This window comes from Myodes glareolus, chromosome 16, assembly GCF_982192425.1.
Source record: "Myodes glareolus chromosome 16, mMyoGla1.1, whole genome shotgun sequence".
Classification (NCBI taxonomy): Eukaryota; Metazoa; Chordata; class Mammalia; order Rodentia; family Cricetidae; genus Myodes; species Myodes glareolus.
Genome location: NC_142041.1, coordinates 32922239 through 32941430, shown reverse-complemented (window position 1 = coordinate 32941430; position 19192 = coordinate 32922239). Strand labels below are relative to the sequence as shown.

The following is a 19192-nucleotide window of genomic DNA, read 5'->3' as shown; positions in this document are numbered from 1 at the left end:
CCTCAGCCCACACCCCAGGTAAGAAGCTCAGTCTGGCTTGTTTGATGCTTTTAATATCATTATTTGTGTTACACGATACACAACCAAGGATGATGGTCAATACTGCGATGGAAATGTTAAAAAAAATATTATACACGGCTCATGTCTTCCACACACCTTCTTGGAAATAAATTAGTGAGCTCGGAGAAACCTGGCTGGGTGGCAGCCACAGCCGAGGGTGGGGGAGTGTTAAGGCAGTATCTACAAGGGGTGGGGGGAGCAGGGGCAAGCTAAGGCCCTGGCTCTTCCCCTTCAACTTCCAGACAGGGAGGGAGGGCACCTTGGACTCTCCTTGGACACAGAAGCTGCTGGCTGCCAGCTTCTTATCCCTACCCGCTGTGTATGTACTATCTCAGTCTAAAGCCCTTGCTTGCTAATGAACTAGCCTGTCCCCTGGGGAGGGCGCTTTCCCGGATGGGACAGAATCCCACAGTTGGGCAGCAGCAGAGGCAGCAGTCTAAAAGAGGAGGTACCCATGTTCTAGCAGGTGAGCCAAAGAGCCCAGTGGGGTGGGGGCCGTAGGAGTTCTAGTTCTGGGGCCCAGACGATGGGTGGTGGGGATGCTAACCAGGTTGGGAGAGGGGGCCACTATGGGCCTCATGGCCCCGGCAGATACTTTCTCCGACTTGCCTCCTTTGGCATTTTCTCATTATCTAGTTAGGATCTCTGCTCTAGGGGAGGTAAGCTGGGCTGGAGGTGTGGGGAGTGGAGAGCTACACTCTGAAACTTTGGAGTGGCAGCCCCTGCGTGGCGTAGGAGAGGTGCTCTCCTTCCTAAGCCAACAGCCCCACTCCTCCCTCTCACCACGTCCACTCTAGCTCCCACCTCCCAGGACTGGCACCCAGAGCCTGGTGTGTGCGTAGTAGCCATGACAGCGGAAACACCAGCTGTCTGGGGTGTCAGCAGGAGGCCTGGAGACCACACTTTGGCTGCTTTGGCTAGGTGAGAGGAGGCTGGTAGGGCATAGACTTAGCAGTCTGAGGCTGGCTGTGTTTCCAGTTGTCTCCACACCAGGGCAGGTCTAAGTCTAACCGCCCAGCCAGCGGAGAGCCACCATCTCCTCTTCACTGAGTTCCATCCTCAGCTTTCCTTCCCCAGATCAGCAGGAGCAGCAGAAACAACAGTATGCATGACACCCTGGACAGCTTCTCTCTCTCTCTCTCTCTCTCTCTCTCTCTCTCTCTCTCTCTCTCTCTCTCTCACACACACACACACACACACACACTTTTCTGAACAAATTCACATGTGCTCCCATGTCTACACAGGCACACACTACAGGGCACCTCCTAGGTGCCCTCAAAGACAGATCTCATGGCTCTCTGCAGAAATTCCTTCAGATATGAAAAGACTGTCACTAATGTCAGCTATTTTTATTTTTCAGTTGAGAGAACTGAAGCCCTAGAGAAGCCTGGGAATTGCTTAAGAGTTCAGGGAGAGGGATCAGAATCCAGGCTTCTGACTGCCAGGCTATGCCTTCAGCTCACAGAATTCCCGAGCAGAGCTGCCTTTCACACAGTAAACAGATCAGAGCCATTTCCCCACCACAGACACTCGCCAGGTTGACCTGGACAGACAGGTTCAACCAACACACAGACACACAGACACACAGACACACAGACACACAGACACACAGACACACACACACACACACACACACTACCACATGCACACAGCCACTTGGTGCATTGTATTCTCGTAAGCTTGCTCTTGAAGAGCCTTTCTGGAAGACAGCCTCCTGGACCTTGGGCTAACGTGAAATGGGAACAGGGCACTCACTGGAGGCCAGCCTTATCTCCTGCTTCCAGCCTGGAACCAATAACCAGAAGACTGGGGGAGGGGAGAGAGACGGGCAGAGAGACAGATGCATTGGTTAGCAGCACTTGAGAACAGGTCATATCATCCCCAAACCTGGCCTCTCTCTAAGGCCCATCTTACCCTCCCAGTCCTCAGACAGCAGGAAGCAGGGAAATGTGACGGAGGAAGGGAGAAGGCAGTGATCTAATGCAAGTATTCCTTTGGGCAGCTTTGCCTGGCTTCCCATCTGGAGATGAGGGGGAAACACAAATAGGTACACGGGCTGGCACCGTGTTTGGGGAGAGGCGCTCTGAGGTGTTGAGAATTGTCCCCATTGCGTGGGACCTTTTCTTCTCCAACCCCTTCCCTTCCTTTCCAGGCTGGGGTTGGGAAATTCATGGCTTCGCTGGCATGGGGCCAAACCCCTGGCCTTGTGATCCCTTCACCCGACTGCTTACAGTTGGCCTCCTGGCCTTTAGTGCTGCCCCCTGACTGCAGCTCTGGGGAGAGGTGGCAGGGTGCTTGGGTGTGGTCTCCCCCAAGTAACTGAACAAACAGCATCCCCCCTCCTCAGCCCCGGGGCTGGAGACAGACCCGGTTTTGGTTTCTCCGGCTCCATGAACACACAGAGTACACGTCCTACCATAGGAGGAAGCAATGACTGTTACGAGGTTGGCGGCTGTAAGGAGCTCGGGGCTGTAAGGGGGACTGGTGGGCCAGCTAGGTTTAGGGGTCGGCCCCTGTCGCTTCCCACCTGGTCCGACTCGGCCCCGCCCCGTGCGCCGCGGCGACTCCGCCCGCTACTGAATATGGCAGGCGGTGGAGGAAGTGGCCTGGCAGCACATGCAGGTGGGGTTCACGGACTTGGGGGGGATGAGATCTAGGTCCTCGTCGTCGGGGATCTCGTCTAACCGGTAGCCATCCTTCAGCAGCTGGATGTTCAAATCTTGGTTGATCTGCTGTAGAAAAGTTTCGAGTCAGTTGGAAGGGCAAAACCCTGGGCTGGGGCCGCCGCTGCCACCCGGAGGCCACCATGACAGCCCCTTCTCATCTCAGATTTATTTCAAATTGCGGCGTGATTTGCGTCTCATTTCCTCCAGGCAAGTCTTCCTAAGGTGCGGGCCCTCAACAGCCAGCCGCCCCACCACCAGTCGAAGGTCAACTTCTCCCGTCTACGCTGGCCCTGTTCGGGATTTGCCCGATTTCAGGTCCACTCCTGCAAGGTGGTGCATGCATTTCACACCTGTTCTGCTTTGCAGCTCCGCTTTAATAACTCCAGGCTCACTGCAATTCTGGGTAGTGATTTCTTCCCAAGCTTCCCGAGTCCAGGCCCCGCCTCACACGGAGCCCCACCCCCCACATGGCTCGGCCCCACCCGCCTGCCTTCGGCACCTAAAGAGCCCCAGCCTTGCTGTCTGGCTCCCGTTGTCTGTGGATGTAAGGGGTGGAGCCTCACCTCCGCAGAGGAGTAGCCAGAGGAAGAGTACCTGGACATGTCGAAGTCATCATCGCTGGCCGTGGAGAAAAGAGGAGAGGAAGTGATTCAGAAAAATTAAATAGAAAATTCTCGGCATCTTTGCCATTCCCGCCGCCCCACAACAGTATGATTTAAATAATCCATGCTTATTATGCAAATATATGTTTGCAAAGACAGGTTTCCCAGTATGACCTTTAAATAAAGTGACTTCTTAAATCCTTCTGGATAGAACTGCTACCAATCTCTTTCTTTCCTCCTCGTCCTCTGTTTTTGTTTTGTTTTAACTTTTTTCTTCCTAGATTGAAATCATCCTGTTTGAATTTTCTCTAAGTCTCTGGCTAGCCAGATGCTCCCCTGAAACAGGGTTCTTCTCACTCTGTCCTCTCTACGCCCATTCCAAAAAAAAAAAAAAAAAACAAAAAAAAACCCAACCAAAAACCAAAAACCCCACCCCCTTGGGAAATTTCACCCATGGAGATTCCTGGCTGAAGACCATCCCACTCTGGCAAGATGGCACGTGTGGCTGTACAACCCCATCTGTGCGCACATAGGATCATGGCCTTGCCCAGCTGCCCCCAGACCCCATACACACCTGTCTGTGTCAAGAGCTACCAGTGGCTTCTCATCAGGGCTCTGGTCAAGCGAGGAGTAGCCTTTATTAGGGACAACCAGCCTGGGTAAAGAATTGGGGAGTTGGAGTGCCAGCTGGAGCATACAAACATGGCAGAGGATTTGATGGGGTCCCGTCCCCTTATTTTCCTTCCCCTCCCCCTGGATTCCCTGGAGGAGGGAGAGACTGGAGACCAGGTGTTGGCTGGTAGGGGCTCAGTGGGGCAGAAGGATGCCTACCTCGTCCGGGCCATGACATTGTTCTTCTTGGGTTGCTGGTTGACAGGGCTGCCCATGCTGCCATTCTTCAGGGATCCCTTCCGGGCCAGCTCCCGCTGCTTCTCTGCAGGAGAAAATGGGAAAGAAGCTGTGTCCTGCCCCAGGTCTACCAGGCCTTGCTGCCTGGCTGGTGGCCTGCTCCGGGCCTTTCTCGTACACATTTCCTTCTCCACCTGGCAGAGAGCCCATGGCCCTCCAGGCACCTGATGCTTATGGACATACACTTGACCTTGCATAACTTGAGGCTGAGAGCATTGGATGAAGAGAGGAGGCTGAGTCCTGCTTTGGGACCACAGTTCCTGTGTTAGGCAGTCAGTGTGTGCTTGGTATCTAGGAAAAGCTAGAGAGGAGATGTGCACAGATGGCTAGAGCCACCAGGGAGGCCTTTCTGGAGCGAGAAGGAAAGTATGACCCAGGCAGTGGTGGCGCATGTCTTTAATCCCAGCACCCAGAGGCAGGTGCAGATGGTTCTCTGAGTTCAAGGCCAGCCTGGTCTACAGAATGAGCTCCAGGACAGCCAGGGTGACACAGAGAAACCCTTTTTCAAGTCCCCACCCCCCGAAGAAGGAAAGCATGTACGAAAACAAATCAAGAAGTGAACATAACTGTGGATGGACTAGAGCAGTGAAGTTGGGAAAGTAACCAATTGTTAGGTAATTTTCATCCAACAAGCACCAGACTCGCCAGTTATGTACCAAGTACCCTAGCACAGGGACGGAAGGCTCCCAATGGCTATGAGCTCAGGCCTCACAGAGACACACCCCCATCGCAGAGAACAAAACAGCAAACCTCAGAGCACACAAGCCTTAACTGTGGGACCAAGGCGTTTGGGATTAAAGCAGATGGAAAGGAGTTCGCTGAGGGTCTCAGAGTGGTGGGGGCAGAAAGAGGTCAGCAGTTAGGGAAGGGGCAGGAGGCTGGAGGAGCCCCTTTGGCCTCTGAACAGCCTGGTCTACAGAGTGAGTTCCTGGACAGTCAGGGCTATACAGAAAAACCCTGCCACAATAAGCAAAACAAAACAGACAAAACAACAACAAAATATATAAATAAATTTTAAAAAAAAGCAAGAGCATAAGGATGGGAGGGCCATTACAGCACCCACGACTCACTTGAATTGTTCTCTGATTCCCACACCTCTGAAGCTCTCACGCCCTACTCCCTGACAGACTGTCTTTGCCTCTTCTTCTACACGGGATTTTTTCCAACCTCTCCAGCAGGCAGTACCGCCATTACTATATCCAGCCTCTAGAGGGTGCAATTTGCCATAAAGTTCTTGATTTTCTTTATTGCAAGTGAGACAGGTTGTGAATTTTCATGAGCTTTGGTGGTAATATAATGGTGAAGGAAAAAAGATGCTATTTTAAAAGCATGCTAAGTTTGCTTGAAATCATGAAAAAAGATGAAGACAATAAGCTGGCAAGGCTCAGACTACGGACTACTATGCAACCATTTAAAAGAACGAAGTCATTCTCCATAGGGGCTCCGAGACATTATGTAGAGGGAGGCAACACGGCTCACAAAATGTGTACAATGCAATGCCATTTGTGCTGAAGTACAAAGTGAAGCTCTGAGAACCTGGAATGGTTGCCTCTGCAGAGAATAGAGAACTTATATGCACTTAAAATACTTTCACTGTTGCATTAAACAACAGCAAACAAAACTGGCTGTACTCTGAATAGAACGTCCTAGGAAGACAAGCAATTCCACTGAGAGAACTGCTGTTCTACTTAGAAATCGGCCTGGATGTGGTCTAAAAGCAAAGAAGTAATGTCTGTTTTAGTTGTATTTTTTGAATAGTCTAAAAGAATAGGCCTTGTGGAAAGGAATCCTGGCTGCTGTTAAAGAGATAAGAGGCTCAGTCCTAACTGAGGAAGGTCCCAAGCTTTGGTGGCAGCTGGAGCCTGAGGTCTGAGAAAGACGGCTGGAAGGACAGAGAACTGAGGACAGCCATGCCCTGCATCCAGTCTCTCGTGTGTGACAGGCTATACTTTTTCCTCAGGAAGTCAAATTTTCAGTGGAAGTCTGCCATCTGTAGTAGCCTTGGGTCAGTGAGATTTTGGTCCACAAAGGGGAGGGGCAGTGTTCGGAAGAGAGGGGTAAGAACTGCAGCGAGGGGAGCTATGGGCGCTGTGGGAGCCGGGTGACTCCGAAGGAGGACGTGGAACCTACCCCAAGAGAAAGGTGATGAAATATCTGGGAAAGAGTGGGTTCTGAGGTTCACTAAGAAAAGACAATCTCCCCAGACAGAAGCTACCCAGGCCCCTCAAACATAGCAGCAGCTCTATCTTGGGAGGCAGGTTCCTTCTGGGTGGCCCTTCTGCGTCCTGTCCTGGGGTTCCATGCTTTACACTTGCAGCCACCCCTTGAACACCTGGGGCCTCTAGCCTCAGAGCCCTCTCCGGAGTTTCAGGACCCTGCTGCGAACATCACTGCCTTCTTTGTCTTGAAAGACATAAGGTGCCTGGGAGTGCCAGTGACTTACTTGGAGGTTTAGTCTTGGAACCATCTAGCCTGAGATACTTTAATTGTAGCACCTTGCTGTAAACTCAGCCCGAGAGCATCTTGTTCACTTCCCACATCGCCCTCCTCCCCCAGACACACTCACCCAGCTTCACTTGGAGCGGGGATGGTTTGTAATTCATGGCTACTGACTCACCCTCCCGGGCATCACAGTCTCCGTCTGAGATAGAGGTGGCGGCTGGGTCCTGTGGGAGAGAAGGCAGAGAGACAGGGAACTATTAACATGTGATCTGGGGGCGGGGATTGCCCTGAACCCCGAAGCAAACCTTCTCAGCTGCCCTCTGGGTTTCAGCAGCAGGCCAGTCTCCAGGGAGAGAGAGGTAGACTCATTTTCTACAACCTTAGTAAAAAAGCCAGGATGTACGTCCTTCCCACACACAGCTGCACCAGAAAGCCCTCCCTTCCCCAAACCCCAGGACTTCCTCTACAAGTTCACCTACAAGCTGTCTGGCTCGCAGGCTTTTCAACATATTTCTTAGGAAAAGGGTCAGTCTAGGTCCCTCTGGCTTAAGGGTAGATTAGGTCAGAGCAGGTCTTCTCTGAGAGGGCCCTTCTTTGTCTGTTTCCTCTTTGCAGGATCCAGACAACTGACCAATTCAGGTAAGACCTCAAGACTTGAGCCACTGACTAAGGAATAAGTCCTTCTGAAGTTCCCAGATGAGACCTACGGAGTGTGCCCTGGGGGCTGGCTGGGGATAGTGGATGAGAAAACAAATCAGCAGGTGGCCACATAGTTTTGTGCTGCCCTGAAAGCAGAACACAGGCTGCTGATGGCGAGGTAGGCAAGCACCCACTCTGGGTGTACAGCCGTTGCAATTGCCTTACATGAGATCTTACTAGCCTCCATGTCTGGACACACCCTGTGCTGCCCAAAGTCCTTAGCCATCTCTCCAAAGTGCCCTCCCTCTTACATGGGACTCAAGGCTCTGGCCCATCCTGTCTCATGTCATCTATATACAGAGAAGTTGATGACCAACTTCTGTTTCCATAGGGGAGATTTAAGATTTTATTCAGGTTAAGCAGTACTTGCATCGAGATTTGAGATGTTTCATTTAACAATCATTTCTCTATTATAGGCAATCTGAGTTTTGTTGTAATTTTTTTCTGGAACACACAAAGATGTTATCAATATTTTTTCATAATTGTCTGATTCATAATGGTCAAATTCACAATTTTAGAGGAAGCTAAAGATGAGCTTCTCTTGGGATGGCCAACTCTTATTTTAAAATGCTTTTATTCCCAGGCCTGTAGACGTGGCTCAGTGGGTAAGAGCATTTGCTCTTGCAGAGGATCTGGATTTGATTTCACCCACATGGAGGTTTACAACCTTCTGATCCCTCTGCTGACCTCTATGGCACAAAGCACACATGTAGTGTATACACATACATGTAGGTAAAATACCCACACAAGTAAAATCAAATAAATCTAAAAATGTTTTTATTCTTTGAGAATTTTATACAATGTATTTTGATCATATTCATCCCTACTCCTGCCAGATCTTCCCTTACCTCACCCCTCCCTCAACTTTGTGGTACCTGTCTTTCTTTCTTTCTTTCTTTCTTTCTTTCTTTCTTTCTTTCTTTCTTTCTTTCTTTTTTCCTCCTTCCTTCCTTCCTTCCTTTCTCTTTCTTTTTTAAGATTTATTTATTATGCATACAGTGTTCTGCCTGCATGTATGCCTACAGTGAGTCACCATGTGGGTGCTGGGAATTGAACTCAGGACCACTGGAAGAGCAGCCAGTGCTCTTAACCTCTGAGCTATCTCTTCAGCCCCATTTCCTTTCTTTTTTAATAACCCAGACATTCAATTTGTGCTGACCTTCTACTTTTGGGTGTGGGGCTGTCCACTGGAGCACAGTTGACCCATCAACAGCCACAGTCTTAAAAGAAAAGTGACTCTTTCTCCCCTTCCCAGAAGCCATAAGCAGCTTATGCACCCCACTTTAGGGGTGCAGTATCAAAAGCCCTCTCTACTCCCGCTAGACTATCAATGGGCTTGATCTGTGCAGACTTGTGCAGGTAACCACTGCTGCTGTGACTTCACGAGTCTGGAAGACACTGTTTTGATCTGGTCCTCCCTGATTTTTGGCTCTTATAATCTTTCTGTTCCCTCTTCCTCAATGGCCCTTGAACATTGTGGGGCTGTGATAAAGGGTTCCATTTGTGGCCACTGACACTTATTCTCTGCACTTTGGCTGATTGTGAGTTTCTGAATTACCAGGAGGATCAATGCAATCTGGATGCTGCCATCTTTAGCCAGGAATTAGAGTGGCCAAGTTAAGGTCTGAGAACTGCAGAGGATCCATGCTGCTTGCTCTGTCCCTGAAGGCACAGAAAACAGATAGAAGGTTCCAGGACTGGCCCCAGAATCAGGTCCAGGGACCTGTGTAGCTCCTGGTGACCTGTTTAAAATGAAGTGAGGTCTGGAGGAGTGGTTCAGTGGCTGAAGGGTTTGCTGTGCAAGCATGAGGACCTGGGTTCAAATCCCCAGAACTCGGGAAAAGCTGGGAGCATTGAGTGTCTGCAGTCCCAGGGTTCCTACAGAGTGAGATGGAGGCAGAGACAGGAGACTCTCTAGGAGCTCACAGTCTAGCTGGCCTGCTATGTGCAGCAGTGAAAATGAAAGGCAGTAGAATGCCAGGACTGATGCTCTGACCTTTGCATACATGCCAAGACGTGAGCACATCTGCTCTCACACACACGAGTGCATGCACACAAGCACATCATATATGCATGAAAACAAAATAAAAATGGGCAGTGGGCATGATTACTGATTTGTTACTACTGTGTGAAAGAAGAATCTAGATGTTTGGGAGGGAGATCTTGACCCGTCTGTTCCTGGGTGGGCTAAGTTGCCACGGAGGCTTTCAAGTTCCTAAGGGAAGAGCCTGGACCTCTGCCTCAGTCCCCACCCCTTAGCCATGGGCAAGGTGAGAGGGTGACAGGAGCCCTGGAGCAGGTAGGGTACAGCAGCACCCACATCTCAGAAGTGCTTGCATTTCAGATAACTTCCCAGGTGGCAAACCTTCCCAATCCTCATCCTCCTCGCTCTGCAGAGCTCCTTGGGACACTCCTTTCAAACTGCACTTTGGAAAAGCTGGCCTGCAGTGGCCCTTATCTCGGTTGCTACCCATAGAGGATACAGAGACTTGATGGCTGGACACCGCCATTACTCTAAGGCTGTAGGGTGAGCTCACCCCCCAGACATCCAGAGGGAGGAATTTTCAGGTGAAAAACCCTGTAAACCTGCAGGTGTTACCATGCCAGGGAAGATATGGCCCATTTCTAGGCTCCCTGATCACAGTCCTTCACTTTTCTGTAATCTTTGTCAGGAAGGACACAGCACACACATCCATTGGAACTGGCTTCCTCAGGAAGCTATGCTCCCGTGGTCTGTCTTTTGCCTCTGATCATTTCTGTGTCTATCCACACCTCTTTGTCTTCTCAGCAGGGCCCCACCCTCCTGACTCCATTTTCTCCTTGAAGAAACTTGATGCCTCCTGCAGTCTAGATTGACACTTTATGCTGATGGCTTCTAAATGAGATCTTTTAATCGCGTACCTGTTCCTTGACCCTCTCTCCTCGACCTGACACATGAGTGTTTGGTCTCACTGTGTTTTCCCTGAGGTTGATTTTAGAGAACACAAACCCCTAGGCAACTGAGGCCAAGGCATAGTACCCCAGCGCAGAGAGGTGCATCAATTTCTTCTCTGAGGTTGCAGGTATCAGAGGTAATATGTGAGGCAGAAAACATAGGCTGAGGACTGGGGAGCTGTTGAGCAACTCTGGTTGGTGACCCCATCATGGCTCTCAAGGCCCACGGGCAGTTCCTACTAGTATTTGATCCTGAGTGAAGCCATAGGATCAAAGCCTTGGGCTGAGAGGCTCCATGCCAAACTCCCCTACTCCAGCAGTGCCTCTGTCACTGTCCACGGTAGAAGGCCATTTAAGCGGCAACTACAAAGGTCTCTGGCACGGTGCCATCAAACGCTGGCGACTTTGAGTGTCTTCTCTGAGAAATGCAGGCAGTGCACCATGACCACTGCATAGAGATTAAATGTAAAATATTCATGAACAGTAGTAGAGAAGACTCAGGCAGAAGGAAGCGTCTGGCTCCAAGAATCAGAGAGAATTTAAAATGCCCCCTAAGGACTTCAGACAGGCGTTAGCTAGATCCGGGAACTAGAGTGGGGATTAACAAGATTATTAATAAACACTCAGCAGAGACAGACCTGGAAATGCATCTCTAACAGCAATCCATGTCTCTACAACCATTCAAACAAATCCTCCAAAGGCTGAAGAGAAGATTAATAGCTCGGGCTATAGGCTAATGACCAGCACAACATCAACACAGTCAGAGGAAGCAAAGGAGCCAGAAGCATCCTTAGAGTAAGTGTGGTCCAGCAATTTTCATTAGCCCGTATTCCCCGCACCCTGTGCTTTGGGTGGGGCTGGAATGTAAGTGGGGCTTACATGTGTAGGAATGGAAGGGATCACGGTGATTTACTTCTATATTGACCTTTTGCAAAATTTGAGCTAGCAGAATCATTTTGTTGCTTAAGAAAAACCCACAAACTACAACCCTGGGAGATGGCTCAGTAGGTGAAGATACATACCACTGAGGCTGACAATTCCTGGGATACACATGGTGGAAGGCGAGAACCAACACCTGCAAGCTGTTCTCTGACCTCCACATGTAAATAAATAAAATAAAAATAAAATATTAAAAGTTCATTGATTTAATCCAATCTAGTCTTTTAAAATTCTTCATGTTCAAAAAACAATGCTAGTGAGATCCTGGGTACCTATCTGTGCACATGTGTTTATGAGGGTGCATTCACTTATGCCTGTGTGCATAGAGAGGCTGAAGTGCATAGTCCATGCTGAGTGGCGGTTTCTACCACTTTATCACTGAATCTGGAGTTCTACAATTAGGCTAGATTGGCTGGTCATTGAGCCCAGAGATCTGCCTGTCTTCACCACTTTGTTTCCCCAGCACTGGGGTTACAGGAACACACGGTCACATCCAGCTTTTACATGGATGCTGGGATTTGAACTCAGGTACATACTCTGGCATAGCAAACATTTTGCCCATGAGCCATCTCCCCACCCTCTATCAGTTCTTTGTTTCTTAAAATAAGGAAAACTGAGCTGGACATAGTAGTGTGCTCTTTTAATCCCAGCACTCAGGAGGCAGAGGCAGGCAGATTTCTGAGTTGAGACCAGGCAGCCTGATCTACAGAGCAAGTTTCAGAACAGACAGGGACACACAGAATCTTGTCTCAAAAAACAAACAAACAAACAAACAAAACAAAAAAAATCCAAACCAAAGCCAAAAAAAATGAAACAAACAAACAAACTGGGCTGGGGAGATGGCTCAGCATTAAGAGCACAGCTGTTCTAGAGGACCTGAGTTCAGTTGCTAGCATCCACATTAGGCAGATCCAAGGATTCAATACCTTTTTCTTTCTCCATCCCACAATAAATGAGCAAATAAAGGACACCTGGGCCCTCAGAGCAGCTGAGGGAACCAACGGCCTTGCTCAAAAGGAAGATGCTAAGGAGAGACTGACCGAGACTGGGAACAAAGCCTCCACATGTGTATCACCTCTCTGGGGTTGTACTAACTCTTCAAGGCTCTCAGCTGCCTGACCTGGTCACAGCTGGGGTAGCACAGCAAATAAAAATGTATACTGCGACCCAAGAGACCTATGGTGATCTGAATAGATGTGGACAAGCAAACAGTGGGCACGAAGGAAGAAACTCTGTCTTCAAGGCTGGAGGGAGTGCTGTCCTGGATGATCATCTATAGCCTGCTCCGGAAGAACTCTGGATGGAAAAGAAAAGCATAAGAGACCTGTGCTGTAGTTTCTTGTGCAGGTTCATGAGCCCCTGAAACTCACAAGCACCCAGTAGACAGTGTGGCTGCCTCCTGGATATTCACACTCTATCCCTCTTCCACCGGGAAAAGGCTTGGGTGCTGTGACTATACTCTCAGTGCCAAGGGGATATCTGATGAAGGGAAGACGACCCACCCAATCCCACCCTTTGTCACACGGACTGACACAGAGATTGTGGTGGCAAGAGGTAGAGGCTGTGGGGCTAGTGAGATGGTTTAGCAGGAAAGTGCTAGCCAAGAAATTCTGACAACCTGAGTTCAAATCTTGGAGCCCACAGTGGAAGGAGAAGGAGAGAATCATCTACCAAAACTTGTCCTCTGACTTCCACATGAATACTATAGCATATATGTACTCTCTTTGTGTCTGTCTGTCTGTCTCTCTCTGTCTCTCTGTCTCTCTCTGTCTCTCTCTCTCTCTCTCTCTCTCTCTCTCACACACACACACACACACACACACACAGAACAAGACTCTGGAGGCACTACCCCTGGGCTTAGATCCCAGCTCAGCATTTACTAGTGGTATAATTTGATTTCTTCAAGACGTGTGAGGATTTACCAATCACTGCAGTAAATGCTGAGCACCACACCTGCATTAACTATAATGATGTTATCTGTAAAGCTCAGCGTGCTCTGGGAGTGTCTAGGAGCTCACGGCCAAAGCTCTGGCACCCCTCAGGTTGAGATGTGGCTTATGTGTGGAAGCCTCCATGGGAAGGACTGACTCCACAGGGTTGGGGAAGGCCTGAGTAGGGAGCACTCTGCCTTCTCTATATTTTCCTATTCATAACAACTCTGCAGGCATCATAGAGATAAACAGAAAATAGGCCCATCTTCAAGTGTCCGATAATTACCAATCAAGGTAAAAATGTGCATAAAAAGTAGAAGGTTTGGGTGTGGTGGCCTACGCCTTTAACCCCAGCACTGTGGAGGCAGAGCAGGCGGATATCTATGAGCTCCAGGGCAGTCTTGTCTACACAGGAAATTCCAGGCCAACCAGGACTACATAATGAGACCTTGCCTCAAACAGGCATAAAGAATAGGACAAAGGGCGAAATGGGAGTGACGTCAAAATACCAGCTTGGCAGTTCCTGGGACGAGCATTTAGGAACATTTGCGGAAGTTCAGAGCCTGCAGCTGGCAAGACGCTTTCCAGGAAGTCACTTCTGCGACAGCTGAATCCTAGAGGGCAGAAGTGAGGACAGTGGCTCAGATCACAGTGGAAGGTGGGTCTTGAGTTGGATTTTTTTCTTAGACAACAATGGGGAAAACAAAACTTAAGCACAGGAGCAACATGGACATACTTGACATGAAGAACCCTTTACAGCAGCTGTGTGGGAGACAGTGAGGGAATGAGACTGGAGGTAAGATGATTTGTGCAAAGGAAAGGCATCAGGACTTAAACTAAAAAGTAGAAGACATAACAATACTCTGAAGCCCAGTGTGTATGAGAAAGTGTCTATATGCCTCTAGTTTTCTGTCTGGAGTATATAGAAAAAATACTAATTACTCAGAAATGCAGGAGAGGGAGGGCACTGCCAGGGAAAACCAGGTTAGCTAATTTGGAGATACATTGTGTTTGGGGATATCTTTTGGGAAACATGATATCACTAGTCAGTAGGATTTGGGGTTTGGGAACTGGGGAGAAAGGCTGGTCATGACTGAGGCTTAAGGGAGGATAAATCTTCCTAGAGAGAATGGACAGAATGGAAAAGCTAAGAATCCAAGATGGAGCCTTAAGGAGCAGACAACCTCAGGAACATGTGGAAGAGACTGAGTTGGGGCAGCGAGATGAGGCAGGAATACAGTGGGGAGCTGTAAACTTTCAAGTGTCCCAAAGAGAAGCTTGATCCACAAGATACAGACAAAATTTAGAAACAAGGATGTCCAGGCACCCCTGGACACAGTTTCAGCTGAAGGACAGGAGCAGAGATCATGTTACAAGGGAGGAAACAGGGAAGTTGAGGCAATGGGTAGAATATATTTCAAGGAGCTGCATGGGAGAAGGAAGAGACAAGAATGGATGACAGCCTCAGAAAACGTCAAAGTTGTAGGACTTCTCTAGGGCTGGGGGACACATGGCCACTGTCCCACACTAAAAGGAATGGGGCATAAGAGGCATAAGAGGTTGTAATGGGGCATAGTGAGGAGTCTGGAGTAGACAGAGCCAGACCAGAAGAGAGAAGCTCTTTACAGAAAGGCCAAGGAAGTGCTGATGTAGGGGGATGCAGATAATTGGGTCAGAAAGGTCAGTGGAAAGTTGAGGGAGTTCATTCCAAAGGCCTTGCCTGGCACAGGAAGAGGCGAGCACCAAGAGGATGCTGGTGGCTGGTCAGAAAGGACGGTCTGCGGACACTTCACCTTTGAGTGGTGTAATCCAGCCTCGGGGATGAAAGGCGCTCTCCGAGGTGCTGAACAATGCTGCTTCTGTTTTGTGAACTGAGCCTCGTTGGTTCTGGTAGAGGAAGTATTCAACCTCTGTCTTCATTTCCAAGCAGCAGTTCTCAGGAAGAGGGGAACTGAGATGGACTTCGAATGAGGAGTGAAGTAAGATGTACATAGCAACATCATCTGAACTTTCTTCACAGCACATAATGAATTTTCCTCTAGTTTTAGGGGAAGCTGGAGAAGGAGGTTCTGAGTTGGGAATGCTAAATAGCCACCTCTGGAATAGAGTCATGTATCTCTGGGTGACATCAGAAAGGAAGAAAGACAAACTATCAGGACGTTGGGGTCAGCAAAGATAATGCTGATAAAAAATAGAAAAGCAGGGGAGGCCCTGGCTCAGGTCACTCTCTGATAAGGAGGTATATTGTGGGAAATGACCAGCTCGGTGATTGTCACAATTTTTTCAGAGATCAGTTCAACAGTCACCTGTGGCTTTAGCACTCTTGTTCAGTTCTACACACCTGTCCACTCAGACAACCCTTGGCAGTGGGTAGAATTAGAAATATTAAGATATGTTAGGCGGGAGAGTTAGCAAAAACACATTAGCTTCACTGGGTGTCCATCACTAGGGAGATGCCTTCTCTTGTTCTTGTACCCCATCTCCCCTCCAGAGCTAAGCAACCGGCTGGGACTTCTATCTTTCTGGGACATAGGAAGGACTTTAGGGATCCCATTTATAGGGAAAGACTTTTCATGGGTTAAGGTCTTTGAAGAAGAGCTGGAGGAGAAACCAGGGAAACACAAGGAAGATGATTTCTAATGTTGGGGGCTCTTACAAAGATGAGGGGAACAGAAAGGCTGGAGGCTTATAAAACCTGAGTCTGGGGTGAGGGCAGAATCCCTAGCTCAGGGAGGCTTCTCTTACTAATTTAAGTCCCCACTCTCCTGAGTTTTTCCTCTAATAAAACACTCAGTTCAAACAAAAATTAATACATTGTTCACACTCTTCAGTTGTGGGTTACACACTGGCAGGGGAATGCAGAAGGAAGTCAATACTACACATGTGCAGAGCACCTGGGGGTAAGGACACACATACACTCATGCACACATGCATATATGCATGCTCACAGGCACTCACAAAGGATTCTCATGTTAGATCTGAGGTCTAGGAACTCAGGTTGGTCATGGAAGTAAGAAGTGGGCTTTTTTTGTTTTGTTTTGTTTTTGAGACAGGGTTTCTCTGTGTAGCTTTGGAGCCTAACCTGGAACTAGCTCTGTAGACCATACTGGCCTCAAACTCACAGAGATCCTTCTGAGCATGGGGATTAAAAGCATGCACCACCATGCCTAGCTTTTAATTTAATTTAATTTTTTTTGAGACAGGTTCTCAAAGAAAACCTAGGTAGTTCTAACTTGGTATTGCTTGGTATTTCTGTGTATCCCAACCTGGTTTCAAATACCTAATAATCACCCTGCTTCAGCCTTCCAAGTACTGAGACTACAGGCATGTGCCACCATACAGACTGTCTCTTTCAACTGCCTAGTTCACTACCAAACACAAGCACCAGTAAACCGTGGTATCTTTAAGAAATACTTTAAAATTACACACACACACACACACACACACACACACACACACACACACACGTATGTGTATGCGCCAGCATGCTCAGGTCAGAGGATGACTTGCAGGAGTCAGTTCCTTCCTTATGGGTCCCAGGGATTGAACTCAGGTCATCCAGCTTGGTACCAGCAAGTACCTGTCCCAGCTGAGCAATCTTGTAGGCCCAGGACTTAGTATTTACGGTATCTGTCATTTGGAGCATCAAAATGGAGAGTGCTGCTGATCCCAAGCCTAAGTCTAGTAGCTGTGGCAAGTCCAAAGCAGCTTCCTCTTATAAAGTAATTAATGTGCATTTAAACTTTTCCTTCCTTTCTTCTGTCCTTCCTTCCTTCTTTCCTTATGTGGGCATGGATGTTTGGTCTGTACCTGAGTCTGTGAACCACATTTGTGCCTGATGTCTGCAGAAGCTAGAAGGAAGCATTGGATTCCCTAGGATCAGAGTTATAGACAGTTGCTGAGTCACCATGTGGGTTCTGGGAATCAAACCTGGTCCTCTGGAAGAGTAGCCAGTGCTTTTAAAAATCAGTGAGTCATCTCTCTAGGTCCCAATGCTTAGTTTTTAAAAATTGCATTTATCCCACCACTTTGATACAATATCTATTACCAGTCTAGCATACTGGTCTTTTGTGTACACTACAGCTCATAGCTCTCTGGAGTTTCTTCTTCTCTTCAAGCTGGAAGAGGGCACAGGATAGGCTGCTTCTGTGTAGTCCCACCTCTCTGGATATATTCTTGGATCAGACAGAGCCAGCCAGTTTCCTCGAGAACTGTGAAGTGGGATTAATGGGGAATACCTGTGGACAGGGACATACAGCAAAGCCCGTGTGAAGGGGAGACGGAAAGGGCTCCCAGGCCAGGCTCTGCTTCCACAGCTGCCTTACCCTTGAGCACTTCATGGCAAAACCATAGTGTTGGGGTGAGGGGTATTGCTTTGTGGTAGAGCACTTAGCAGGCACAAAATCCTGGGTTCAACTCCCAATACCACAAATAGAAGGAGGAAAAGGAAAGTCCTAAAGAAATTCTACTGTCTTTATAGACTGGTCTCTGGTTCTGGGTAAACTAGCTTCAGTTGAATTTTGTTTCTATAACCAAAAAGCACAAACTAACACACATGTATAGCACATTTAAAGAAAAGCAAGATGGGCTGGATTGCTCAGTGGTTAAGCATGTTTGCTGTTCTTGCAGAAGACCAGAGTTTGGTTCCCAGCACCCACATTCATTGGTGACTCACGAATGTCTGTAACTCCAGCTCCTGTGGATCCAACACCTCTTCCAGCCTGTACAGGTACATGCATGGCCATGCAGTACACGTTTTTAAAAAAAACTAAAAAGAAAAGCACATGGTATGTTCTATTCTGATTGCCGTTGTTACTATTGTTTTATTGAGACAGGCTGGCACTAAACTCAAACTTCTACCTCAGTTTCCAGCAGCAGCACTGTGCCAGGTCTATTCTGTATTTTATTTTATTTTATTTTGGTTATTCGTTTATTGAGACAGGCTATTTCTATGTAGCTTAGACTAGCCTGAGCTGTAGCCCAGGCTTGCCTCAAACTCATGATCCACCTATGTCTTCCTACAGCATGCTGGGATTACTGGCATGTATTGCTACACCTGGCCTATTTGGTATTTTAAACAATTAGTATCAGAGGGCTGGAGAGATGGTCCTGTGGGTGAAGTTCTTGCTGTGCAGGTATGAGGACCTAAGGTTGGATCCCCAGTACCCATATGAAAAGCAAGGCATGCGGCACATCCTGTAACTGAGTCCTGGGAAGGGAAGAAGGGTTCTGGGGGATTTTCTGGCCAAACAGTGAGCTCCAGGTTCAGTGAGAGTGAACGCTGTCTCAGAAATATGGTAATGAGTGACAGAAGACACCTAACATCAACCTCCAGCATCCACATGTTTGGTCATGCACACATGTATACTTATGTGTACACATACAGCACACACAGAGTAGTACTGCAACACAATTAATTCTCCATACTCTAGAATTGTTTTTGTTGCTATCTGGCTGTATAAGTATCCACAGGGAGAGGGACAATAACTTTGTAATCCTTTGGGTTGACATTCAGGATGTTTGCAATGTTTCACTATTGCAAATGATGCATCTGGAACCATTTCATAAATAAAGTAAAATTACAAAGTCAAAAGCATGAATGTTTTTAAGATTCTTGATATATATATATATTACAAACCACTTTCCCAAAGGATTGTTCCAATTTACAATGCTCCTAGTCATGAGTGAGAATATGGTTGCTTTTTAATATTTGATTTCACACTGTGTGCCAGGGAATTCCAGACCACCAAACCTATCCATCATCTTCTGAGAGCTTCAGCTCTCATTTTCCTGCTTCCCTCTGGGGAACCTTCTTTCAAAGAACAGAATTTCCCCTGGGGATCACCTGCCAGACAAAATATTCCTGAGGCTACTAGTGGGGAACAAATGGAGGGACAGGTCTGTCACACTGCAGTTTGGGGAGGCCTAAGTGGATCACCAGTATTGCCTGGTAGCTAATCATAACACTTATGCCTATTGGGTCCTTGTTTGTGTCAGAACACCAACTATG

At 48.1% G+C, this 19192-nt stretch overlaps 1 protein-coding gene across 8 annotated transcripts in view; it reads right to left on the bottom strand.

Annotated features, from left to right (window-relative positions):
* Positions 1 to 33: 33 nt before the first annotated feature.
* The window catches only part of Fam219a (family with sequence similarity 219 member A), a 58076-nt gene continuing 38917 nt past the window's right edge, over positions 34 to 19192 (bottom strand). For 2 of the 8 annotated variants that reach the window (XM_048419775.3, XM_085677236.2), the window contains exons 2-6: positions 6804 to 6903; positions 4160 to 4262; positions 3903 to 3983; positions 3290 to 3344; positions 34 to 2792 (exon numbers count right to left, since the gene is read on the bottom strand). In XM_048419775.3, coding sequence (XP_048275732.1) covers positions 2634 to 2792; positions 3290 to 3344; positions 3903 to 3983; positions 4160 to 4262; positions 6804 to 6903 — 498 coding nt within the window. In that variant the 3' untranslated portion in view covers positions 34 to 2633. Of the gene's footprint in view, positions 2793 to 3289; positions 3345 to 3902; positions 3984 to 4159; positions 4263 to 6803; positions 6904 to 13691; positions 13734 to 19192 lie in introns of those variants that run through there. The other 6 variants (XM_085677237.2, XM_048419779.3, XM_048419778.3 and 3 more) reach the window with 5 other exon arrangements.